Source organism: Hyperolius riggenbachi, chromosome 4 (genome assembly GCF_040937935.1).
Source record: "Hyperolius riggenbachi isolate aHypRig1 chromosome 4, aHypRig1.pri, whole genome shotgun sequence".
NCBI lineage: Eukaryota > Metazoa > Chordata > Amphibia > Anura > Hyperoliidae > Hyperolius > Hyperolius riggenbachi.
The window spans coordinates 94,721,758-94,747,856 of record NC_090649.1 but is presented as its reverse complement, the minus strand read 5'-3'; the positions used below and the strand labels follow the sequence as shown (position 1 = coordinate 94,747,856).

Below are 26,099 nucleotides of genomic sequence, written 5' to 3'. Positions count from 1 at the left end.
CCCCCGCCTTGCGTACACCAGTGTATCCCCCGCCTTGCGTACACCAGTGTATCCCCCGCCTTGCTGTGCATGTGAGCAGGTGGCCCACTAGACATTACATGCAGCAGATATCTACACAGTTGTAACCGCGCAGTGGGACACCCACTGACACACATGGGAAAACACTGGCATATGGGTTGCATTATGCTGGATACACACGGTACGATTTTCCATGCGATAGATGCATCCGATTGATAAAATCCCTCATGTCTGACATTACTCCTGATCGATTCTGCGCTCGATTTCTCATAGAAGTGAATGGAAAAAGATAAGAAAAAGAGCGAATATAAGAGACTCGAGTGCAGAATCGAGCGGAAAAACGATCGGGTTGGAAAATTGTACCATGTGTACCCAGCATCAGACAGCAGCTGAATAGTGCTCATCCCCCTATAGAGATACGCATGGTGACTATCCAGTTCAGCCACCTGTGTGACTAGTGGGGTAACTAAGGCGCTCGGGCCCCAGTGTGAGTTTTACATGGGGCCACAAGTATGCTATTGATATGGAGCAGCTGCAGTGTCAGAGAGGTGTAATCAGAGTAAGGAAACTGTTTAAGGATTACTACTATTCAAGGGTAAGTCATTTAAGAAGAGATGCATTGTGAGTTAAAGGGGAACTTAACTAAGAGGGATATGGATGTTTCCTTATAAAAAAAAACAACCTGTTGCCTGGCAGTCCTGCTGATCTCTTTGGCTGCAGTATTGGCTGAATCACACACCTGAAACAAGCATGCAGCTATACCAGTCTGACTTCAGTCAGAGCACCTGATCTGCATGCTTGTTGAGGGGCTGTAGCTAACAGTATTAGAGATACAGGATCAGCAGGAGAGTCAGGCAACTGGTATTATTTGAAAAGGGAAAATCCACATCCTTCCTCAGTTTTAGGTTCCCTTTAATGAGTAAGGTGAGATAATTTGACAGAAAATCTTTGTGAATCCACTCGCATGTCACATGTTGCCTCAGGTACACTGTGAAGCAGGACTCTACACTTGAATGGCTCAAATGGCTTTTTGTAGATGTATAAGGGCCCATTCACGCTAGGAAATCGCAAAATGATAGCAATTACCGCTACCGTTATGCAGGAGTGATTTTTCTGCGATAAGCGCAAAAAAATCACTGGATGAATTAGCGTTTTGGGAGCGATTCTATACATGCTAATCGCGATTGCTCCATAATCGCCGGCAAACTGCTGCAGTTTACGTGTTTGCAATTAATGATAATCGCAAAACGCCCGCGATCACGGCAGTGAGAACACTGCCACTGGGTTAAAGAAGAGTAGCGGTTTGTGGTTAGTGTGAATCGCGCGATTCCTGCTTAGATGTGAATGGGGCCTTAGAGACATGTTTGTCACATTCATTCTCTGTCTTCCGGGGTCACCGACCACCATGTGCAGCGTAACACTTCCGGTGCCAACTCTCCATCCATTCATGAATAGGCTGCTGCACCGATGGCATTTCATACAGCAACTTATTCTCTGGACAAGAGATAGTCTCCTGTAGATTTAAGGGTTAATTTACACAGAAAGCACTAACAGTAAATGTAGCACTGACTGGTGCTGTTACAGGAGTTGTGTGGCACTTCATGCAGATACTGACGGGTGATGACAGGAGCTTTTAGCAGGTGCTGCCTCACCCTGATAGGTGTTAACTGGGGCTTGCTATCATCTCCACCACCACTGACAGGCATTTTCTGCCCTTTTTTGCATTGAAGAAAGAGTTTATTCATGCTAAAAATCTGCAAAAATCTCTGCAACTACAAAGCCACAAGAAATGACTGGTATCTACAAACAACCGTGTAGCCTTGGAATAGTAATAATACACAACTGACACGGTGGTAAATTGGATGGAAATATTTGAAGTAAGTGAAAAATGTTGAAGCAAAAACAAAGTCCAATAACCTGTGAGTAATATCAGAGTAGCTAAATGATCTGAGTCTAATGCTAGTGAGAGATTAATAAGATAACAAGGGCGCAGGAGCCCTTACGGAAAAAGGTGCTGCCAAAGGCGCCTATTATAAAAGCCGGGGTTTGGGGCAAAGAAGGGAAATTTGAGCACACGGCACGCCGGCTATTGAGCTTTTATAATGTCCGCGATTTGTGGCAAATGAGGTACATTTCGGCATCGGGAGTGTGGCAAATAAGGTAAATGTCAGCACTTGATAGGATCACAGGTGCCGAGGCAGGCGGATATTCAAATTGTTGCATTGAATACACATTCCTCGGTGCCTGCGATTCTATCGGGTGCTGAAATCTACCTTATTTCCCGCAAATTGCGACTTTGCAGCAGCACCTCCGGGTGCCCAAATTTGCTTTTTTTTTTTTTTTTGGTGCAAATCGTGGCTCTGTGGGGGAGGGGGTTAAGGTTTAAGCGTGTGGGGGAGGGGGTGTATTAGGATTAGGTGCCATGGGGGGAGGGGGATTAGGGTTAGGTGACACCAGGGGAGTGTTAAAGTTAGGCACCACCGGGAAGGGTGGTCTTAGGGTTAGGTGCCGCCGAGAGGGAGTCTTAGGTTAGACACCGCGGGGGGTGGGCTTAGGCTCCACCTTGGGGGTCTTCGGATTAAGTGAGAGTAGGGTTATTTAGCCATAGTAAAATATCAGTAAAGATTAACGATATTTTACAATCAGAATCCAGCAGTAGCAATATTCTACCATCTGCAATCCCCTGCGCCTTTTTTGTTCATGTATGCAGAAAGAGACTATTGGGCGCTGAAATCTACCTTGTTTGCCACGGCTTTGCAGTGGCACCTCTGGGCGCCCAAAGCCAGGGGGTTATTGGGGTTAGGCACCATTTGGGGAGGGTGGCGGGGGGTCTCAGGGTTAGGCACCACCAGGGAGGTCTCAGGGTTGGGCACCACCAGGGGGGGTTTCAGAGTTAGGCAGCACCAGGGAGGTCTCAGGGTTAGGCACCACTATGGGGGTCTCAGGGTTAGGCATCGGTAGTGGAGGGTTTTGTGTGAGAGTAGTGTTCTGTTTAGCCATAGTAAAATATCAGCAAAGATTGACAATATTTTACTATAGGAATCAAGCAGTATAATGTCTCTAACTTTAGCGAGATTCTACTAGCTGCATTCCACTGCGCCCTTTTTTTCCAGGCATCTTTTTTTCATGTATGCAGTGAGAGGTGTGTTTTTAATGATGTACATGCATTAGTCTTGTTAGGCTTCCAATAACTAAGCATCCTTCAGGCTGGAGCAGCTATTTATGTATCACACTCCAGTAACCACTGATATGTGTAGTGGTGCATCATGCATATAAATAATGAGAGCTTAGCCGCTGGGCTATGGCAGGTGCTCTCTCCGGGAAGACCAGAGCCACAGCCAAGCTCCTCCGCCAGCTCCACTGCTCAGCCGCGGCTCTGATTATTTAGTCTGCCTCTCCGGCATCCAGGCTGGCGATGGGAAGTGGGGAAGTGTGGGTTAACCACATGAAATGAGAGGTCTCCTGGATGCACAGTCAGGATTGTGTTACGCTGAGCTTTTCAGACGCAGTTAAACAGCTGTGAACAAAACCCCAGAGAGAGCAGAGCCTGCACATTGGAAATGCACAGGAAGTGGCGGCCCCAGGGAAACAGAGGGCCTCTGGGAAGGTGCTGGTCTTACCTGCCAGGGCAGTCATACCTGAGCCGCCTCCTCTTTGCTGCACATAATAAACCTGTTCAGTGTCATTACTAAAAAATGAACTTTAAAGGAAAAAACAGAGTTTAAAAATCACCATAAACAGACGGTGGTGCTACACAAGTCGTCTTACATTTTAATGTAGTGAAAAAAAAAACTTTCTATATTAACCTGCAGCCAGTTAATGCTTTCAGACCTGAAACTATTCTCCTTTACATACTCTGTTAGGAGTACTGTTGCTATGAGAGTTATTAGGAGTTTCTGAACAAGGCTTGCCTTATGTGGCATGTTAAAGGACAGTTGAAGTGAAAGGTATATATAGGCAGCCATGGATATTAGGGGTACTGCTGATCCTCTGCCTTTTAGCCATAGACCCTGAAAGAGGAACGGTCACGAAAATCTTAAGATTTAAAACGCATGCAAATAAGTAGTACATTTCTTCCAGAGTAAAATGAGCCATAGTGTTGCTGTCACTTACAGTAAGTAGTAGGAATCTGACATTACAGACAGATTTTGGACTTGCCTATCTTCTCATAGGGGAGTTCTCAGGGTTTTCTTTATTTTTAAAAGCACTTAGTGAATGGCATTTGCTCTGTACAACTGCCAAAATAGTGTGCAGTGAGCAGGGAGGCTTGCCAGCATCTTTGTATAAATCCTTTTCAGGGAATGTCTTTATAAAGAATAAAGGCCATGCTGAGAATCCCCCATGAAGAGATAGACTAACCCAAAACTACCTGCTGTAAGTGACAGCAACATAGGAGAAAAGTAATTTATGGCTCATTTTACTCTGGGAGAAGTGTACTTCTTATTTGTATGTGTCTTTCAATTTTAAGATTTTCGCAATGGTTCCTCTTGAACAAGCGTGCAGATCAGATGTTTCTGGCATTTTGACAAATCTGGCAAGATAAGCTGCATGCTTGTTTCTGGTGTTATTCAAAAGGAAATAAATATGGCAGCCTCTATATCCCTATCGCTTCAGCTGTCCTTTAAGTGTCAGGTCTAGTTCGCAGTGCTCCGTTGTGTTGCAGAATAATTCTGCATGTCAGCTCACAGCCCATACAACTCTATGGGGCTGTTCATGTTATTCTAACTCGCTGCATGCAGGCTTTGTATTAAAGTCTATGTCCAATCTCCATTGCAGCTCACACGCCTTATAATGTGTGCATTATGCAACGTTACTGTTAGTGTGCCTTAATAGCTCAGCATAGCGTGATAAGTAATTCTGACAGTCATGCCCAAGGACAACTGAAGTGAGAAGAATATGGAGGCTGCCATATTAGTTTCCTTTTAAACAATACCAGTTGCCTGGCAGCCCTGCTGAACTATTGGATGCAGTAGTGCCTCAATAACACCAGAAACAAGCATGCAGCTAATCTTGTCAGATCTGACAAAAATGTCAGAAACACCTGATCTGCTGCATGCTTATTCTGGGTCAATGGCTAAAAGTATTAGAGGCAGAAGATCAGCAGGGCAGCCAAGCAACTGGTATTGCTTAAAACGAAATAAATATGGCAGCCTCCATATCCCTGTCACTTCCATTGTCCTTTAAGCCAGCCATTTTGGAAAGATTGCTGTAGAAACATGCTGTTCAGCTCCCAGTCAAGCAGTGTGTGATGCTGTATGTGTGTATAAGGGAAGGGGGACAGCTGTACACCTTTTACATTTTTGGTTGATATGATGATGCCAGTCTATGAAAATCATACACAAGCGAGTTCCGTTGCTTTGCTCATTCTAATAAAGAAATTCTAGTTGCCTGCATGTGGTGCTGTTGAAGATTTCGTCAAGTACCGCAGTGCTTTTTCACCAATTTGTTTTTCCTCTCAGAAGCAGGGTTTGCATGAGTTAATATAGCAGGTGAAACACTTCCTCTCCAGCCATGAATGAGGTAAATGTAGCTGGGAATGTTTCATTCTGAGATTACTGCACCTTCTCATTGTGTGTGAATGGTTCAGGAGACCTGTGCAAAGCAGACGCTGCTAGCAAGGCTAGTCACTGTGGCAGAGGACATCCTTATTAATGGAACATGTAGCAGGCAGCGGAGCATAATAGCAGAATTCATCCAGTCAATGCCATGTTTGTGTAGCATTCGCCACTATGGAGCGCCTTGCTCATCTGCATCTTAATGGATTAGTCACAGTACACCGGGCCTGATGCTCTCCGCTAAATGTAAGGCTCATTCTGTCTCTTATTTTCTTAATTTCGCAGCCAAGACAATATACATGAGTGAATACATAAATCCACTATTTGGAATGGTGCTGCTTAGGAGAAGCATGTGATCAGCTGATAGATTTGTAAGGTTTTAAGTTGCTGTGATGACTTCCTTGTTTAATGCATGATCATGACCAGCAAATCGGAGCCTTACACATCTATCCGCTCATCAAGCTGATCACATGCTTCTCTATGAGTTCTCCTAAGTATTGCCATTCCTATCCACTACTGTATCATGAAATGCTTGAACATGTTGTGGTCTGGCGTACTCTTCCATTTAGCATGATTCCTACTAAAAATGTATAAAGCCAACCTGTCCTAAGTCTTGCTACATCTGTTCACTTCATGTGCACCCCCCCCCCCCCCCCAAAAAAAAAAAAACCACAAGTGATCCACATATAATGGCACAATGGTTTCAGATAAGGCAAGAGCAGGATATTGGGCGCCAATATATAATTTTTTTTTTTTAATAAACAATAGGTAGGTACAGAGATGAAGGTTGCAGAAATTGATATTAAAGTGGATTAACTTTTACTCATTGCATAATTGTGCCCCTTACTTATACTTTATAGGGCCTTCCTCAAGCCAAAAACGTTTTTTTCATTTTAATACCCTATAAACTAAACAAGCCTCGCCCACAGCTCCTCCAGCGCCTGGGCATTCGGAGTCCCATATAACAAGTGCTCATGGGAGCTCAGCTGGAGAGGAGGAGGCTTTTCCTGAAGGAGGAGGCGTTACCAGTCAAAGGTTTCAGAGGCAAGGGGGTGGAGAAGGGAGGAGAGAGGAGTGGAGTTTTCACAGGCTGAGGGGTGGAGAAGCATTGCTGAACAGCTTGCCTTTGTGTAATGATGACAATCAGAATTTGGCTGCTCTCATTGTATCACAGAAATAAATAATCATATACTGTTGAAGCTCTTTGCATATAGATTGCTGTGTAAGCTATGTAAACTTTAAAAAAGCTATATAGACAAGTTACTTGTTATAGTTAGTTTTGCATTTCGGATTCGCTTGGTACCCGCTAACTTTATAGTTTATTTATTTTATCAGCCATTTGCATTTGTGATTGGATCTTATCATTTGTACTACTATGTTCATTTGCGTCTTTATTATCACCTGAATGACATTGCTATTCAATAAACAAACCTTTGGTTAATGGGAAAATATGGAAAAAACTTTTAAATGTTAACATGAGCGTAAAGAGTGGAAGGGCAGATAAATGGACTTGGGATTTATTTAGGATCTTGAAGTTTCTCTCTAAACGTTGGACTAGATGTTCCTGTTAATACCATGCTGGTTTTGGGGTTTCCAGTGTGTTTGTGCAGACATGAACTTATTGATTTTTTTTTTTTTCCTGTTACCCAGGATTCCCAGATCCGGCAGAGCACTGCATACAGTCTGCACCAGCCGCAAGGGAACAAGGAGCATGGCACTGAGAGGATGGGCTTCCTCTACAAGAAGAGTGATGGGTCAGTGGTCATCTTTTTATACCACCATTTCATTTTTGTTCTCTTTAATAGACTGTTAATGATTTTTTATTTTTTTTATTTTAGCATTAGAAAAGTTTGGCAGAAGAGGAAGTGTTCTGTTAAGAATGGTTTCCTTACAATAGCTCATGGCACAGTAAGTAGATGTGTTAGCTTGTGATCCCTCTGCTCTGTAGGGTAGTAGACCACGGGGCACAGGACTAGTCCGCGCAATCATCTAATGCAGGGGTATCAAACTCAATCACGTAAGGGGCCAAAATCTAAAACATAGTGTAAGTCGCAGGCCATATGGTTTCTAGCGCTTTAACATTTATTGAACCGTCTCAAACTATAGTGATCATAGGGGGCCTGCTCCTCCCCCTTTTGCAGAGTAGTGCAGTGGAGCAGTTTAATATTTGCCTGCTCCAATCTTGCTTCCGGTCTCCTCTGATCTTCCTGACAGCCACATGCTCTATACAGTGTACCTCTGGCTCCTGTGGTATGTCACGTGATCAGGAAAAGGCGGTAGGAAAGCACAGAGCATGTGACTGCCAGGAAGAACAGAAGAGACTCAACTCATCATTGGACCAGGTAAATATCACACTGCTCTGCTGCACTACTCAGCTAGGTGGGAAGGGGTATGGGGAGAGAGTGTGTGTCTTACCAGTTACCTGGGGGTAGGGAGACTAATGCCAGTTTTCTTGGGGGGGGGGGGGGTGTTATCCCATAAGTTATTGCTGCAAAATCTTACAAAAACGCTCTATGAAATAGATATATGCAAATATGCCAGACAGCCTCCCTACTTGCTCATATGCTATTTCCGCAGCTACACTGAACAACTGACATTCAGCAAGTGCTTTTGAAAATTAAGTACTGAGAACCCCCCATGGAAATAAGAAATGTATACTGCATTTTACTCTGGGAAAAATTAACATGTTATACACATGCAAACACGTGCATTTTACATTTTACAATTTTTTGCAATAGTGGTCCTTTAATCCCCAAATAATATTTAGGATTAGTTCTACAGATACATTTATTTACGTTATAAGTTTAATTTCATAAACGTATTTTGCTTGAAAACTGGTATTGCTTCTACACTCTATGTACTCTTTCAATAACACTGTCTGCTATGTTATCAGGCCAATTTACCTCCTGCCAAGCTGAACCTGCTGACCTGCCAAGTGAAAACAAACCCAGAGGAGAAGAAAAGCTTTGACCTCATCTCTCGTAAGTTCCCCTCAGCTTCCTCCTGTCATTAATGGGCGATGTGAAGAGGGGTCATTGTCATGCTGAAATATCGAGTTACATCCCGTCTATTGTCATCTATTAGCCATGTGGCAAGTTTTAATGAGAAACCCGATACGGTGCTTTGCCCTGTCTCCTTTCGGACTCGTAGCTGTGGCAGCTTTTGAAGGGAATGCTGAAGCAGCTTTAGAACGATGTATTGCTTAAATATACCAAGTACACATAGGGCTGATATTGGCACTGTAGCACCAGGGGGTAACTACAAATCATCGGGCCCCCCAGCAAAACTTTGCAGGGGATGCTTCCCCCCAGTTACGCCCCAGCAGAATGGTTTATATGCACCCTTTTACACCTCTAAAAAGGCAAAGACTTCTGGATAATTGCATTTTTATATGGCAAGCAAATCAGTGGGCTGTCTGCAGGGCCGGATATACCATAAGGCACTGTAGGCCCGTGCCTACAGGCGCCTGATGATGGAGAGACGGCTCCCTCCCTCATTCCCTTTTTAGAGTCCTGATCATAGCGTAAATGAGGTTACTCACCCGGCTCTCAGCATTTCACTGACGAGATTTGCCTTCAGTCAGAGGCACCTCTAGCTACCTAATACTGAGGTGCCTCTGGCTACCTAATATTAAAGGACACCTGTAGCTACCTATGATGGACATGGTAAGTAAGGTAGAAGTGACAGCTGAGACAGCCAGTACACTTGCAGTGCAGCGGGGGGTGTAGAATCATGGAGGGTGGAGTCTAGGGTGCCAGGACATCTGTGCCTATAGGCTCCTGTGAGGTAAATACAGGCCTGGCCGTCTGCTAGTTTTGGAATAGAACACATCATTTGCTGAAACCTATTAATGGACTGTTCCACATGCATTTCATGAAAAATGCTAAAGCTGCTCATACACTGCTGGCTGATTCCCGATAGATTTCAGCAAGAAATCGTGTGGTAATCTGCCTTGTGATGCCACCTTGCTGCCCCCGTAATGTTTTATGCTCTTGGGAGCTCAGTGAATTCCAGCGTTGGTACTGTGGTAAGATTCCACCCGTGTGATATGTCTATTCATGAAATGTCATCACTACTAAATACTCAACAGTCAGCTGTTAGTGGTTTATAAAGAAAGAAAACAGTGGAAGCAACTGCAACATGGACGCAAAGTGGTAGGCCACATAAAATTAGTGAGCGGAATGCTGCTTGCCTCCCTTTAACAATATAATGATCAACCAGAGTGCAGACCATCTGAATGAACATCTTTCTTTGCCTTTTAACATTCATTAGCCAGACTGCTTTGAATATGATCTCTTACTTTCTGTATGCGGTTGGGTAGGAGCCAGCTGTTAACCAATACTTGTATGGTATTCAGAAACCAGACAGTCCAGTTTCAGAACATTCAAGCACATTTAATAATACAGGAAACCGTTTCCTCCTCTGACAGTGCTAGAAAAAAAAAATATGCAGAAATGTTTTTGTTTCTTTAGGTACATAGATTACCTGGTTTCCATGGTTATTCCTGGGCTGATGTGAGCTATTCATGTTTATAAAATGTAGATGTACAATTTATATGTACATGTAAATCGGTGAACTGTTTGTGGCAGACCGGTTATACAGCATACTCGTATGAAAATAAGCAATCCTTTATTTCTATAGCATGTCACACAAACGCGTAGCAGAGATTTATAGCAGTTAGGCCTCGTTCACATTGCGTTCCGCTGCCGTTAGTGTCGGGCGGTTCTTGACGCTTTTTCCCCCCCTTTCTGGCAATTTCTATCAGTTGAGCGGTTTGGGTAAGCGTTTTTTTAAATGTTTTTGCAGAGAGATTCAATTTTTTCACTTCCTGACGTCAGTCAGGAAGTGAACTCTTTGATCCGGAAAATAATTAATACAATGTATGTATTGTTAAAAACGCAATCGCTGCACAAAGGAAAAATGGTCCAGGCAGCGCTTCTCTGAGTGGATTGGAAAGAACCGCTCGGATGTGAACTCTCATAGAGAATCGTTGCACAAGTGCTTTCAGGGCGATTTGGAAAAATTGCCAGCGCTTAAACTCCAAAAGCGCCTTAAGTGAGTGACTTAACATATCTCAATAGTGAGAGACGCTGCTCTAGCTCGCTGCATTGTATGCTTTTGTAACTTGACAAGACGCAGAACATTGATATTTCGCTTTTCTCCTGGTGGACTCAAAGCACCAGAGCTGCAGCCACTAGGGTGTGCTCTATAGGCATTGCAGCGTTAGGGAGTCTTGCCCAAGGTCTTCACCTTCTTACTGAATAGGTGCTGGCTTACTGAACAGGAAGAGCCGAGATTTGAACCCTGGCCTGTGTCAGAGGCGGAGCTCTTAACCAGTACACTTTCCAGCCACTTTAGATGCATTAAATAAATATAGCTCCACATAATAACAGCAACGTGGAATTTGGATGACACCATTACTGAGTGGCCAGAGTTACAGATTACCCAGTAAGCTCATGGTGAACCAGAACTCCGAGGAGTGTGTAAGGGGCTGGAAAGGACCAAGAGCCCTCTTACTAAAATGCTATGCAAAACAGAAGTTTGCCTTCTTTAAAACTGAAGGTATTTATGATTATTTAGATTGGAGTGAGCATATGATGTCTCCCACAATGCATCACTGATGAATATGAAAATTGTCCCTGCATTGGAACTGCTGGAATGCATGATGTGTCAGCTTGTAATTGTATTAACTCTATAATATTAACAAGCTGACACGTCATTGCATTCTAGCAGTTCTGGAGGTGTGTTAATGGAATACATATTTAGCAGTGATGCCTTGTGTGCTTACTCCAACCTGCATTATCGCAAATACCTTCTGTTTTAAGAAGGCAAATTTCTGTTTTGAGTAGTCAGTGAGATTTGTTTGTATTTTTCGGACGCACCTAGGTTAAGAGGACAAAAATCAGGGGAAATATATATATACTAAACCTGTTGCATCTGTGATGAAGGGGCATCTTGTGGATTATACCCCCTTTGTACTTCATGCCACCTTGTACCTCTTGTGACTCCTCTGTCCTCGTTTCCCCCATGTGTCCTTCTTGTTTCCGCCTCTGTCCTCCTCTACGCCCCTTTATGTCTCCCTGTGTCCTCTGTTTCTTCTCCCCGTGTCGTCCTCCTGCATGGGCACAGTACAGAGTAGTCCCCAACATTGCGGCGGGTTGGAGGTTCATATTAGCAGGCGTTCACAAGTCAGGAAATCCCTGCATTTAAACTACAAGACGCAGTGAGCCCCCCCCCCCCCCCCCCCCCCCCCCCCCCCACACACACACACACACACACACACACACACACACACACACTTTTGGAGGAGAAAAAGTGAGTATTATAGTCCAAAAAAATACAGTAATAGAAAGAAAGTGAGTCTGAAGTAAACAAATACAGATACTTGCCTAAGGAGAGGGAAGGGTCCGGGTCCTATAGAGCCTTCCTGTTCCTCTCCTGCGAGGGTTCCCCTGTTTTTTTCACTTGAGACTCCCTTTAACCACTTCCTGTAAATTGGATGTTTATAAAAGTCCTATTTGTGCACCTTTAAGGCAAATAAGACTTTTATAGAAGTCCTGCTATTCCGCCAAAGCACTCGTGCGCAAGCTTGTGCACGTGCTATTGAACCCTTCAACCCATTGTACGAAGTGGTTAATATAAACGTGTATTGACAGTAAGGGGAACAGGTATTAATATGGCTGTTATGTGAAATGCCTTTATATCTTAGAACATCTACAACACTTAAGCCCCATCTAAACGATATGATTCTTTGTACGATTCAGTTACGATTCTATTTACGATCCGATTAAATCCAACATGTCCGATCGGGATTCGATTCAATTCAATTTGCCATTGTTTTGTAATGGCAAATCAAATCGAATCCCGATCGGACATGTCGGATTTAATCGAATTGTAAATAGAATTGTAATCGAATCGTACAAAGAATCGTATCGTGTAGATTGGGCTTAAGTTTTCCTTATTCTTGGTAGTGTAGCACAAACATTCCATGCTGACTTGTGCATTCTGCCTTCTTGTAACAGATGATCGGACATATCATTTCCAGGCTGAAGACGAACAAGAGTGCCAAATGTAAGTAGGAGTTTGCATGTCCTCACTTTGTGTTAGTTTTCTCTTGCTGCTTTGGTTTCCTCCCACATCCCCAAAACCAGTGGCTTAGCAATACTGCAACCTGTAGTGCTAATGATAAACCCCTCTGTAATTTGAATAGTGGTAATCCATTAATAAAACGGCTCCCCCCCCCCCCCCCCCCCCCACTACTTACACCTTCCTGACACTATGTAGTGGTTTAATGCTTGGCATCAATTGTTATGTATAAAATACTTAAGGTGGCCTAATTTAAAACTCACATTGGAGCCCTTGGCTCCCTAGCTACGCTGCTGCCTAAAACATACTTTCCCAACACTAAGGGCCCATTCACACTAGAAAACGCTAACGCAAAACGCTGAGCGTTTTTCTGGCGTTTTTTCCTAGCGATTCTTCACTGTATAGAGAGCGTTTTTCCAGCGATTAGCGTTTTGCGATTTCTAGTTCAATTCAAATACTTTTATTGAATCGCTAATCGCTCCAGAATCGCTCAGAAAACGCTGCATGCAACGCGTTTGCGTTTCAGCACATCGCTAAACGCTTAGATGAGAACACTTCCATACACTTTCATTGTGCACACGTTTTTCAAATCGCTAGCGATTTTCAGCAAAGCTGAAATCGCTCTGAAAACGCACAAGTGTGAATGGGCCCTTACTGTGTAGAGCATCTGTGTACGGTAGTTATAGTAAAAGGTAATTGTATGTTCTCTGAAGGACCCTCGCCGAGCCTCAAGTGTGTGGCTGGCTTCACTTTCCCTTCTCCCTTACTTCCCCTGCCTGGTGTTGGTAGCTACAGGTGCCCCTTAAAGGGAACCTAAACTGAGAACAATATGGTTTTTTCTTTTTAAAATGATGCCAGTTGCCTGACTCCCCTACTGATCCCGTGTCTCAAATACTTTTAGCCACAGCCCCTGAACAAGCATGCAGATCAGGTGCTCTGACTGAAGTCAGACTGGATTAGCTGCATGCTTGTTTCAGGTGTACGATTCAGCCACTACTGCAGCCAATGAGATCAGCAGGACTGCCAGGCAACTGGAATTGTTTAAAAGGAAACATTGATATCACTCTCAGTTAAGTTTCCCTTTAATACCGAGTGTACCTCTGGCTACCTAATACTAGGTAGCTAGCGGTGCCGCCAGGTGTTAGGTAGAGGTGTCCCCGGCTGAAGCAAGATCTCGGCAGTGGAATGCCGGAAACTGGGTAGAGTGACCCTTCATTTATGCTCTACTTGGGACTCTTCATAGGGAAGGAGGGAGGCACTCAGGGGAGTGAGGCACCTTTCCTTTATCAGGCGCCTGTAGTCATGAGCCTGCAGTGCCTTATGGTAAATCCCGTCCTCCCTCTACCTCTGCATGCCAGTAGTACACCTGATCCCCCCCATGCTGCATGAGGCAATTTTCCTTCACTACACTAATAGGGTAAGAAGATTTCTTCCTCTTTTTTTGCTCATTTCTTCTTCTTTTCCTCACAACAACAACTTATCAAAGACATTGCATGTGTTGGTTCAGTTAACAGGTGAGCACAAAGCCTTCCTATAAAATGTTTCCTTTCACATACCTCCATCTAGAGGCAGACTGAGGAATTGCATGTGCTATCTGGACGCACTGAATAGAAATCAGCTGGCCACCCTATTTGACGAGCTAAAGCTGGTCTAACTAGTTTTGAGCTAGGATCCACTTTAAATATAGTTCATTCTCTGGTGCCTCAAAGGCACCATTCATATTCAATCTTCTGTTTGTTCTGACATTTTTCATTGTTGCTTTAAACCTGGTTGTTGTCCATGGGAAATCAAATAACTAGTCTTCTCTTTTTAAGATGAACCTTTTATGAAACAAAATCTAAACCAAACAGAACACCTTTAAGCAAATATTTTGACTAATGTGGGCAGTAGAATTTGAGTAGATAAAGCAAAGATAGATCAGTCATTGCAGAGATAAAAAAATAAATAAAAGTAATGTGCTTTTTTCCTTTAAACCTCCCATCACATTAAAGGACAGCTGAAGTGAGAAGAATATGAAGGCTGCCAATCACACTAGAAACAGGCATGCAGGCAATCTTGTCAGATCTGACAATAATGTCAGAAACACCTGATCTGCCGCATGCTTGTTCAGGGTCTATAGCTGAAAGTATTAGAGACAGAAGATCACCAGGACAGCCAGGCAACTGGTATTGCTTAAAAGGAAATAAATATGGCAGCCTCCCTGTGCCTCTCACTTTGGTTGTGCTTTAAGGAACCTGTAGTCTTCAAAGGTAGGAGTGTCAAGGTCAAAACTGAAATCTACTTAGAAAGTGAAAATTAGCAGTGGTTGGATAGTGTACTGGTTAATGGCTCTGGCTCTGACATAGGAAACCAGAGTTTGAAACTTGGTTCTTCCTGTTCAGTAAGCCAGCACCTATTGAGTAAGGAGACATTGGACAAGATGTTTCCTTTTAAACAATACTAGTTAAGCAATAAGCTCAACATAAAAATAGGTAAAAGATTGCTGGATGATATGTGTTGTCACCAGCACAACTGCAGACGTGAGCGTATATGCTACTACAGCCTCAATGTGGAGGTTGAGTACAATGGTAAAATGGAGGTCTTTGCTTATCCCCCACACCCACACTTGCAAGGTGTGGTGTAGCTATTCCATTTAATTGTAATAGTCTGTAGTTGTAGCTTGTGGGGAGTCGTACCGGCTGCCCTGGTTTGCCCTTAGGCCGTGTCTCCCAGGGAGCCCTGAGTCTAGTACCTACTCAGCCCACAGTAAGGAGGAACATATATATACAGTGAGAGTGCCTATATACAAAGTGCTAGATATATGAGTCTCAACATGTTTCACCTAAACGGCTTTATCACAGAGTGCTATACATATATACAATGCTAGTGCCACCCACACCACCACAATGTCCCCCCGCAAAAAGCCCCTGTTAGAGCTGAAGCACCGAGTATGGTGCAGATTTAAATACTGAAGGTACAACATGTACACGCCCTTGGGTGTGTCCTCATGTGTTATGCATACCTGTTTGCAGGGTCCCCTAGAATTCTATATGTCCACCAAAGCGTAGCTGCCTGCCCTGCACGCTGTATGGTCGCACATCGCCTGATCAGAGCGTGTGTTGAGACCAAGTACTTCCGGGTAAGCGGGGAGTCACTTCCGCATAGGGCGTTACCATGGCAACCAGGCCGCCGTTCACATCAGACAACACGGCGGCCATCACGTGTACATGTCGCCATGGAGACCCTGCCTCCATCCGAATGCATGCGGACCGCCGCCCCACCGCCACCGCCTGCCCCACAGGCATACACCGCACTCTCCGGGCTCAGCGGTGGCCCACTCAGTGCGCCATCCAATTGAGCGGGGCACCGCCTCCGCAGCCATTTGCTGCCCTGTAGACATATGCTGGACTTATCCAGGCAGGGCGATAGGCCAGTCAGTGCGTATATGTTTCCATGGGAACAGTAAGCCACCTTAGCGCGTGCATACGGAGGCTCACCGTCACAAAGGTACAGTAGTCTCATAGACATGTACTGCTAGTTATGCCCCCACTATTTGTTCTTTCTTTTTATCAGTGACTAATTGCCAATCTCCCTCATTATGCGACAGATCCCCTCATACCAGTCGCCTGCCCATTGTGAACTAGGGCAAGATAAGGCTAATGTACCGTATTATATATGCATCTACCAGGTGGGCACAGATCCATCAATCTGTATGTGCCCGCCTTCCATGGCATGTCTCATGGGGGCCAATCAATAATGAGGCCCGATACAGTTCAAGGGGACACATATCTGGGCTTGGTGTGGCCGACAGTGAGGTGGAGATAAGCTACCGGGGGCAGGTGCAGTGGACAGCTAGAAACAGATAGGGGTCAGGAGGGACCACAGGTGCACAGTTGTATCATGCGTGTTGATTGTACGTGCTGGCTTAGATCAACACTGTATTTTAAATTCATAAAAAACATGCTAGATTGAAGTCCTCATTCAGGCCATTGGGGGCAATCGTGTCCAATCGGTAAATCCATTGCGACTCTATCTGCGTGAGTTTTTTATCGAAATTCCCTCCTCTAATGTTTTTTTCCCACTGTTGAATTCCCCAAAATACAATATCGTATCTCGTTCGGGGATGCACCTGGTTCATGTGACGTGCCAACGATGTGTCATTTCTGTGTGTAATGTCACCAATGTGTTCAAGGACACGTTCTTTAAGGGCTCTAGTGGTTTTTCCCACGTACATCATATCGCATTTGCATTTCGCAGCGTATACAACTCCCTTAGTGTCACATGTAATAAATGAATGGATCTCAAAAGATCTCCCATTATTAGGAGATACAAATTGTTTGGTAGTTGGCATATATCTGCAGGCCTTACATCTCCCACAATGGAACGATCCATGTGGTTTAGTTGGTAACCAAGTCTTCAGTGGTGTCTGAATCCTAGAGAAGGTGCTATGGACCAAAATGTCCCTTAGGTTGTTTGCCCTTCTATATGTTACAGATGGATTTGAGGGGAGTATACTGGCCAGGTCCTTGTCCTTCTTTAATATAGGCCAGTAATGTTTGACAATCTCAAATACTGTGTGTGATTGCTCAGTATATGTAGCCACTAGTCTTGGTGGTGTACGTTTAGTGCAAGTCAATGCTCTGTCATTCTGTTTTTTGGGGGATCTTTCCGATGTATCTTTCAGGGTTTCCTCTCTCGGGGTCTTTTTTGCTCGTATATATGCTTTCTGAGTCACTTCCTCGGGGAATCCCCTCTGACTAAACCTCGAAGTGAGCATTCTACATTCATGTTCAAATGCCTGCTCACTAGAACAGTTCCTGCGTAGTCCTCGAACAGTAATTTTTTCTCTTTTTTTTTGTCTACGCGGGGAAACCACCTCACTGAACACAATAATACTCTGATTAAGTTGTTGGATTTTATATTGACACATAATATCTTCTGGTTTGGTGGCAAAACCTACCACCAGCTCAGGGGCAGTGCGATGGGGACGGCGTGCGCGCCCTCGTATGCAAATCTGTTCCTGGGCTGGTGGGAAGACCAATATGTCTTTTCAGAAGATCTGCAATTTTATACGGCTCACATAATATTTTGGGGTCGTTTTATCGATGACATCATTATTTTATGGGAGGGCTCGAGGACTACGCAGGAACTGTTCTAGTGAGCAGGCATTTGAACATGAATGTAGAATGCTCACTTCGAGGTTTAGTCAGAGGGGATTCCCCGAGGAAGTGATTCAGAAAGCATATATACGAGCAAAAAAGACCCCGAGAGAGGAAACCCTGAAAGATACATCGGAAAGATCCCCCAAAAAACAGAATGACAGAGCATTGACTTGCACTAAACGTACACCACCAAGACTAGTAGCTACATATACTGAGCAATCACACACAGTATTTGAGATTGTCAAACATTACTGGCCTATATTAAAGAAGGACAAGGACCTGGCCAGTATACTCCCCTCAAATCCATCTGTAACATATAGAAGGGCAAACAACCTAAGGGACATTTTGGTCCATAGCACCTTCTCTAGGATTCAGACACCACTGAAGACTTGGTTACCAACTAAACCACATGGATCGTTCCATTGTGGGAGATGTAAGGCCTGCAGATATATGCCAACTACCAAACAATTTGTATCTCCTAATAATGGGAGATCTTTTGAGATCCGTTCATTTATTACATGTGACACTAAGGGAGTTGTATACGCTGCGAAATGCAAATGCGATATGATGTACGTGGGAAAAACCACTAGAGCCCTTAAAGAACGTGTCCTTGAACACATTGGTGACATTACACACAGAAATGACACATCGTTGGCACGTCACATGAACCAGGTGCATCCCCGAACGAGATACGATATTGTATTTTGGGGAATTCAACAGTGGGAAAAAAACATTAGAGGAGGGAATTTCGATAAAAAACTCACGCAGATAGAGTCGCAATGGATTTACCGATTGGACACGATTGCCCCCAATGGCCTGAATGAGGACTTCAATCTAGCATGTTTTTTATGAATTTAAAATACAGTGTTGATCTAAGCCAGCACGTACAATCAACACGCATGATACAACTGTGCACCTGTGGTCCCTCCTGACCCCTATCTGTTTCTAGCTGTCCACTGCACCTGCCCCCGGTAGCTTATCTCCACCTCACTGTCGGCCACACCAAGCCCAGATATGTGTCCCCTTGAACTGTATCGGGCCTCATTATTGATTGGCCCCCATGAGACATGCCATGGAAGGCGGGCACATACAGATTGATGGATCTGTGCCCACCTGGTAGATGCATATATAATACGGTACATTAGCCTTATCTTGCCCTAGTTCACAATGGGCAGGCGACTGGTATGAGGGGATCTGTCGCATAATGAGGGAGATTGGCAATTAGTCACTGATAAAAAGAAAGAACAAATAGTGGGGGCATAACTAGCAGTACATGTCTATGAGACTACTGTACCTTTGTGACGGTGAGCCTCCGTATGCACGCGCTAAGGTGGCTTACTGTTCCCATGGAAACATATACGCACTGACTGGCCTATCGCCCTGCCTGGATAAGTCCAGCATATGTCTACAGGGCAGCAAATGGCTGCGGAGGCGGTGCCCCGCTCAATTGGATGGCGCACTGAGTGGGCCACCGCTGAGCCCGGAGAGTGCGGTGTATGCCTGTGGGGCAGGCGGTGGCGGTGGGGCGGCGGTCCGCATGCATTCGGATGGAGGCAGGGTCTCCATGGCGACATGTACACGTGATGGCCGCCGTGTTGTCTGATGTGAACGGCGGCCTGGTTGCCATGGTAACGCCCTATGCGGAAGTGACTCCCCGCTTACCCGGAAGTACTTGGTCTCAACACACGCTCTGATCAGGCGATGTGCGACCATACAGCGTGCAGGGCAGGCAGCTACGCTTTGGTGGACATATAGAATTCTAGGGGACCCTGCAAACAGGTATGCATAACACATGAGGACACACCCAAGGGCGTGTACATGTTGTACCTTCAGTATTTAAATCTGCACCATACTCGGTGCTTCAGCTCTAACAGGGGCTTTTTGCGGGGGGACATTGTGGTGGTGTGGGTGGCACTAGCATTGTATATATGTATAGCACTCTGTGATAAAGCCGTTTAGGTGAAACATGTTGAGACTCATATATCTAGCACTTTGTATATAGGCACTCTCACTGTATATATATGTTCCTCCTTACTGTGGGCTGAGTAGGTACTAGACTCAGGGCTCCCTGGGAGACACGGCCTAAGGGCAAACCAGGGCAGCCGATAGGACTCCCCACAAGCTACAACTACAGACTATTACAATTAAATGGAATAGCTACACCACACCTTGCAAGTGTGGGGGATAAGCAAAGACCTCCATTTTACCATTGTACTCAACCTCCACATTGAGGCTGTAGTAGCATATACGCTCACGTCTGCAGTTGTGCTGGTGACAACACATATCATCCAGCAATCTTTTACCTATATTTATGTTGAGCTTATTGCTTAATCAATCATACCTATAGGGCTGGTCTTAGGACCTAGTGATTGTTTAATTTTCCCTGGTATTGTCTCGGATAGTGTATGATCGAAACAATACTAGTTGCTTGGCAGTCCTGCTGATCTCTTTGGCTGCAGTAGTGGCTGAATCACACACCTGAAACAAGCATGCAGTTAATTCAGTCTGACTTCAGTCAGAGCACCTGATCTGCATGCTTGTTCAGGGGTTGTGGCTGAAAGTATTAGAGACACAGGATCAGCAGGAGAGTCAGGCAACTGGTATTATTTTAAAAGGAAAAATCCATATCCTTCTCAGTTTAGGTTTCCTATAATACAATAGAAAAAATACTCCGTCTCCCAGAATACTTTGGGAGGAGAATTCGGCATAGTGAAACAGCGCAGGTTAAGCATCTTTGGGAGGGCGGGGCTAGTTGCCAATATAAAGCAATATACTGATATAGGAAATGTTTCTGATGCTGAAACCAGGGAAATTATTATAAAAGTCAGTGTGCAGAATAATTTACTGCATTGTAATATCTGTCACTACAGTTCCTCTTTAAGGACCTTGTAACGATCTGCTAGTGTATGAGGGCACTAGCAGACAAACAAACAATGGTATAAGGGCCCGTTTCCACTAGCGCGAATTCGCATGCAGACAACGCATGCGGATTCGCATAGGCAATACAAGTGGATGGGACTGTTTCCACTTGTCAGTTTTCATTTGCGTTTTTATGTGCAGGAATTTTCTGCACGGTAGACCCTGCAGAATTCGCCTGCGTGTGGAATGCAGGCGAATCGCAGGCAATGTATTTAATAGGGAAATCGCATGCGTTTTTTGCATGCGTTTTTTGCCGCGATTTCGCATTGAAAGTAATGTAAATTGACACAGGCAGTGACATGGTTAAAATCGCATATACCCTGCCTATGCGAAATCGCATGCGAAATCGCGGCAAAAAACGCATGCGGAATCGCATCCGCATGCGATTTTGTCAGCGGTGATATGCGGCGATTCCGCACCGCACTAGTGGAAACGGGCCCTAATACAAACAGTGACAGTAGGAGGTAATACTGTTACTGGTACAGATAACGAATGGTCAACAGGCAGGGTCGTTAACAGATCTGACAGATAAGGTACAAAATCGTAAGGCAAATCAAAGTGTTTATTCAGGCAGAGGTCGGCAACAGATCAGATAGGCAAAGGTACAGAATTGTTAGGCAGAAGAGTAGTAAGAGGCAAGGCAGAGGTCAATAATACAATCACAATAATATGTTGTTCCTGAGCTAAGTGTGAATCCCCGGGGTCCTGCCGGTGCAAGCACACACGGATCTGACTAAGGTCTGAAGCCTCCACTGCGAAGTATTAGCTACGACAATGTGAGACTGTCAGCACAGGGCTTAAGAAACCCGAGACGGCAGGAAAGCCACGCCCCCAACCGCCCCCCCCGCAATCAGGAGCTGGAGATGCAGCCCTGTGTGTCAGCTGACCGGCTGTCAGCTGACACGCTTCCTGAGGCCATAAGAGGTGCAACGCGCACAGCGTGTGCGACCAGCCTCTATCTGCCCCTGAGATGAGCTGCCGACGTCATCGCCGACAGCATGCCCAGACGACCCAGAAGTCGCGGCTGCGCTATTGAACGCCACGGCGGAGGTAAGCTCCGCACGTCTGACAGACCTTCTGTGGGCCATTCTGGTCTTGAGCTGAAGTTGTAACTTCATCCTGCTTATGTCATCTTTTGTTGGCATCCCACAAAGCAGTGTGTGAGAGTGCTTCAGCTATTAGCAGAGAGGAACACCTATTGCATTGTGGGATATCGGTGATCAGTTCAGATCAGTGAGCCTAACTTAGAAGTCAAATCCAGGACTGAATGCCCAGCACCTGGTGTGAAGGCTGCCTGAGCTCGCCAACACAGTTCTCTGGTCATATTTTCAGGTTCCTTTTGTTGCCTGTTTACCCTTTTCCATGTCCAGTTCTGTCCTCAGGGTTGTGCTTTGCTGAAATTGAGCGTATGAATAGAAGAATTAAAATTGTACAGTACAAGATGTTATACCACAAGCCAACTTTTTATTTCTGGCAGTTTTTTGCTTGGTTCTGCGAACTGTAGAAAATAATAGTTTTGTACAAACTTTAATTACTGTCACACTGTAGGAACAGCTTTCCAAAGGCTGCAGTACAGGATATATTACAAATGGAATGTCATGCTTGTGGCCAAACCTGTCAAGCAAGGTGCCTGGTAATGGAAACAGAGTTAAACTGAACCAGGTGGGGCCAAAGTAACTGGCGAGCTTTGGGAACAAATGTTTCATCCGCTCTCTGCTAACTTGTGTATCTGGGCCAGAAAGTACTGGAGATAAGCTACAGAGTCATTGATTTCTCTGGTCAGTGGACACTGAAAAGCCAGCCTATTACTTCAGCAGTTCCAGATGTAAAATTAATACAGAAGCTGTCTTTGTCATTTTTTTGAGGGCCTCTCGTATTTTTATTTCTGTCCTGACTGGTATGTGATCAAAGAATATGGATCCACTACTATATCCTGAAGGAGAAGTGTTCACTAAAAGTATTGCTGCTTTTTCTTACCTTGTAAAATTGTTCCTTTTACAGTCAAGCTAACTGATAAAAAAAAAGTTGTGCAACCATAATATACTCGAACCTGCAGCTCTTTCTAGCCTCTCTAACTCCTTCACCCCCTCACTTCCAATGAATCATACTGTTTGCTCTCCTAGTCCTCTGACTCATTTTGAACCCACAGAGCAGCAGACTTGTCTCTGCACACAGAGCATACAGCATGACTTACCAGAAGGGAATAGTGAGGAGGAAGTTAGATCTGATTTTGCTGTGGGTGAATTTCTACAGTTTTCTATTGGCTTGATTAAGAAGAGGGAAACTTTGCAATTGCCAAGGGGTCCCAAGTGCTGTCAGGCCCCCCCATGTCTCCCGCCCAACTTTTTCTTGGTCCCAGGGTCCTTGCAGTGTAGCAACTCACCTGTCCTCACAATCTCCTCCATATGTCCGGGGCTCCTCTATCTTGTAAAGCCTCTGGGAACCAAAGTAAAGTTGGGGGAAGACCTGGGAGGCACTGGTGGGGTGTTATGCAACTTTGGCAGCCCCTAACGCTGCTTTTGGGGGGCAGGGGGAGTCTGCCAATGGGGAATGAAGGTTACATTTACCTGGGTCCCCATTGTACCTAGAACCGGTAGGCCAGAAAACACCACTTTTCTTTAAAATTTCTGCATTAGAAAGCCAGTCTACTCAAAGCCAATGTCCTTGTTTGGAAGTGGTACAGTGGTGGAAATGTGGTGTGCTTAAACAGTAAGGTCATCCTGTTGGAATTCCCACTTCTTTACCAGGCACCATTGCGTTTCAATCATTCCACTGGATTCTTCACAAGATTCCTTTCTTAAGGGCTGTGGTGCAAGACTAGTTTGCCACTCAGAGCCATGATTGTCAGCAGGGAATTGCACAATGTCTGTATATTACTGCAGGCAGTCTTGCTAATGATAGAACTGATGTTCTTTTGTTAGCTGGAATGCTGGCAGTGTTGCTCCAGCTAGTGGTGCACCAATGCCGTTTCCGTGTCCAGCAGACCCACTGCCTGTAATGAAAAATAATTTGGACCATTCTACTCTAGCAGTCATGTCTATAAACTAGAAGGCAATTGTTAAGCATTGGCGCTCTTGGGTATGCTTAATTTTATTTTGCAGAGTGCTCATTTCAGAATCGGTTAGTGCTTTGAAACGGAGTAGTAAGATAGGTGAACAGCACTCAATCTAAGATCCTTTAACAAATGCTTTCCAATTATTCTTTCTAAATCTATAGATGGATGTCCGTGCTCCAGAACAGCAAAGAAGAAGCTCTTAACAATGCATTCAAAGGAGACCACAGCACAGGGGAGAACAACATTGTCCAAGAGCTAACCAAGGAGATCATATCTGACATCCAGAAGATGCCTGGGAACGATATCTGCTGTGACTGTGGAGCTGCAGGTAGGATTACTTGTCTTGCCTGCAACCCCTTCTCTTGTGCCAGTAGTTTAAAGTAGACCCAAACTCTTTCACAGAGCACAATTAGTCTTTAGTCCACATATAGTTGTGAAAGAAATTAACGTCTCTGTGTTTAATGCTGGGGATACACGGATCGACAAATCCTTATCAATCGAGCCGCTGATGGCTCGATTGATAATATCCGACAGGTCCGATGACCTGCCGTATAGATTCCCCGCTCGATCCCCGCGGGCGGACAATAGCGGGGAATCGAGCGGAAGATGAGGAGCTCCCGTGGGGACGAGCGGGAATCGATCCGGCTGCCCGCGGGGACGCTGCGGGAGTCTATCTGGCGGCTAATCGAGCCGCCGGGTCGACCCGTGTATCCCCAGCATAAGGCAGATCAACATGTGTAATTAGTTCTTATCAGCTCCTGTGAATAAACTGCAGGAGAACTCTGCTGAGGCAGCTCTCCATATAGTACGGTAAATACTGAGGCTTAACCCTTTCAGTGCCTTCTGCAGAAGTGAAGCCAATTAAAATGTCAGGGTTTTTTAGGATTTCTTTAACCACTTTATCCACCACTACAGTATATCTACAGTATGTCCTATGTGACTTCATCCAAGCCACGAGGACGTAGATACACTACATGTCTTGTAGCAGAAGCAGTGCTGTGCAGGACTGGGCTTGTTCCTGTGCATATTTCTGGCATTTTCTGATGCAGCACTGATTGGTGAAAGGGAATACATGTTACCTGAGCTAATGGTGTTGATTTTTACCATTAAAAATTATTTTATTTTCTCAATTCATTGTGAAAAATACACATTGTAGCATTATTCCAGAATCCAATATCATCACCATAAATTGTGACAGGACCATAATCTAAGTTTTGTGATAAACAGTAAAAATAGCCAAACAAAATGTGTGTTTTTATCTACAGTAGCTCTTTTTTATTTTGAATTGGGAAAACTGAGAAATAATGTGTTTTTTCATTTTTTCCTATTTTTCCCATTAAAATGCAGAGAAAATAAAATAGTTTGAGTGTAAAATTCCATACAATGAAAGCCTAGTTTGTCTTGAAAAAAACAATATATATTTAATTTAGGTGTCATAAGTAGAGATAAAGTTGTTACTGATCAAATATGGACATAGCTAAACTGTCAAAACTGCTCTGGTCCATAAGGGGAAAACAAAGTCTGGATGCGAAGTGGTTAAAATGTATTGAAGATTTTTTTTTTCTCCATAAAGGCTATCATATTGTGGTTATTAATTTAAAGCAGAGAGGAAGTTCTTCGTTCATTCCACTTTCAGGCCCCTTTTTCACCATGCTGGTTTCATTGGGTTGTGTTACCCTTCCTGCATGCAGGGTAATGCAACACCAATGAAAGTCTATGGGGCCTAGCACACTTCGGGCCAATTACCACTAGCGGTAGGATACGATGCGATCAATTCCTTTCGCTGTGTGTACTTCTGGTTTACTTCCAGAAGTCCAGATGCGGCTTCCAGTTAATGCATTTCCGTTAGCCGTGATGCGATCATTGCTACCGAACAGAACAAATGCAGGTCAATGGAGCTGTTTCCATTGCTTGCAAATGTTTTGATGTGATGTGGCTGGGAAAAGAATCAGATGCATGCTGCAGATTCTCGCAGTAAGCATCCGATTCTTGTAAGCAACATCCGACAGCCATGTACGGAAGTGTCCGCGGCGCGATGTGTTAATCTCATCACATCCTATTGTTAGTGGAAATGGGCCCTAATGAGAATCAGATCTGTGCTGCGAGAAACTGCAATATGCATCTGATTCCTTTCCTGGGTCGCATCGCAAAGTTTTTAAGCAATGGAAACTGCTCCATTGACCTGCATTAGTTCTGTTTGGGTGCGTTGCAATTCAATGATCGCACCGCACTGCAGCTAATTGAAACTCCACTGGAGGAGTATGACCCTTTAGTCGGACTCTGCCGCAAGGTCATATGAATGTAGTTATTGGCGTTGCAGGTGAG

At 44.5% G+C, this 26,099-nt stretch overlaps 1 protein-coding gene across 4 annotated transcripts in view; it reads left to right on the top strand.

The window, feature by feature from the left end:
• ASAP2 (ArfGAP with SH3 domain, ankyrin repeat and PH domain 2) overlaps positions 1 to 26,099 on the top strand; it is a 297,947-nt gene that overhangs the window by 225,741 nt on the left and 46,107 nt on the right. For all 4 annotated transcript variants that reach the window (XM_068280327.1, XM_068280325.1, XM_068280326.1 and 1 more), the window contains exons 10-14: positions 7,224 to 7,327; positions 7,412 to 7,481; positions 8,467 to 8,554; positions 12,596 to 12,644; positions 23,936 to 24,102. In XM_068280327.1, the coding sequence (XP_068136428.1) occupies positions 7,224 to 7,327; positions 7,412 to 7,481; positions 8,467 to 8,554; positions 12,596 to 12,644; positions 23,936 to 24,102 (478 nt within the window). The remainder of the gene's footprint in view (positions 1 to 7,223; positions 7,328 to 7,411; positions 7,482 to 8,466; positions 8,555 to 12,595; positions 12,645 to 23,935; positions 24,103 to 26,099) is intronic.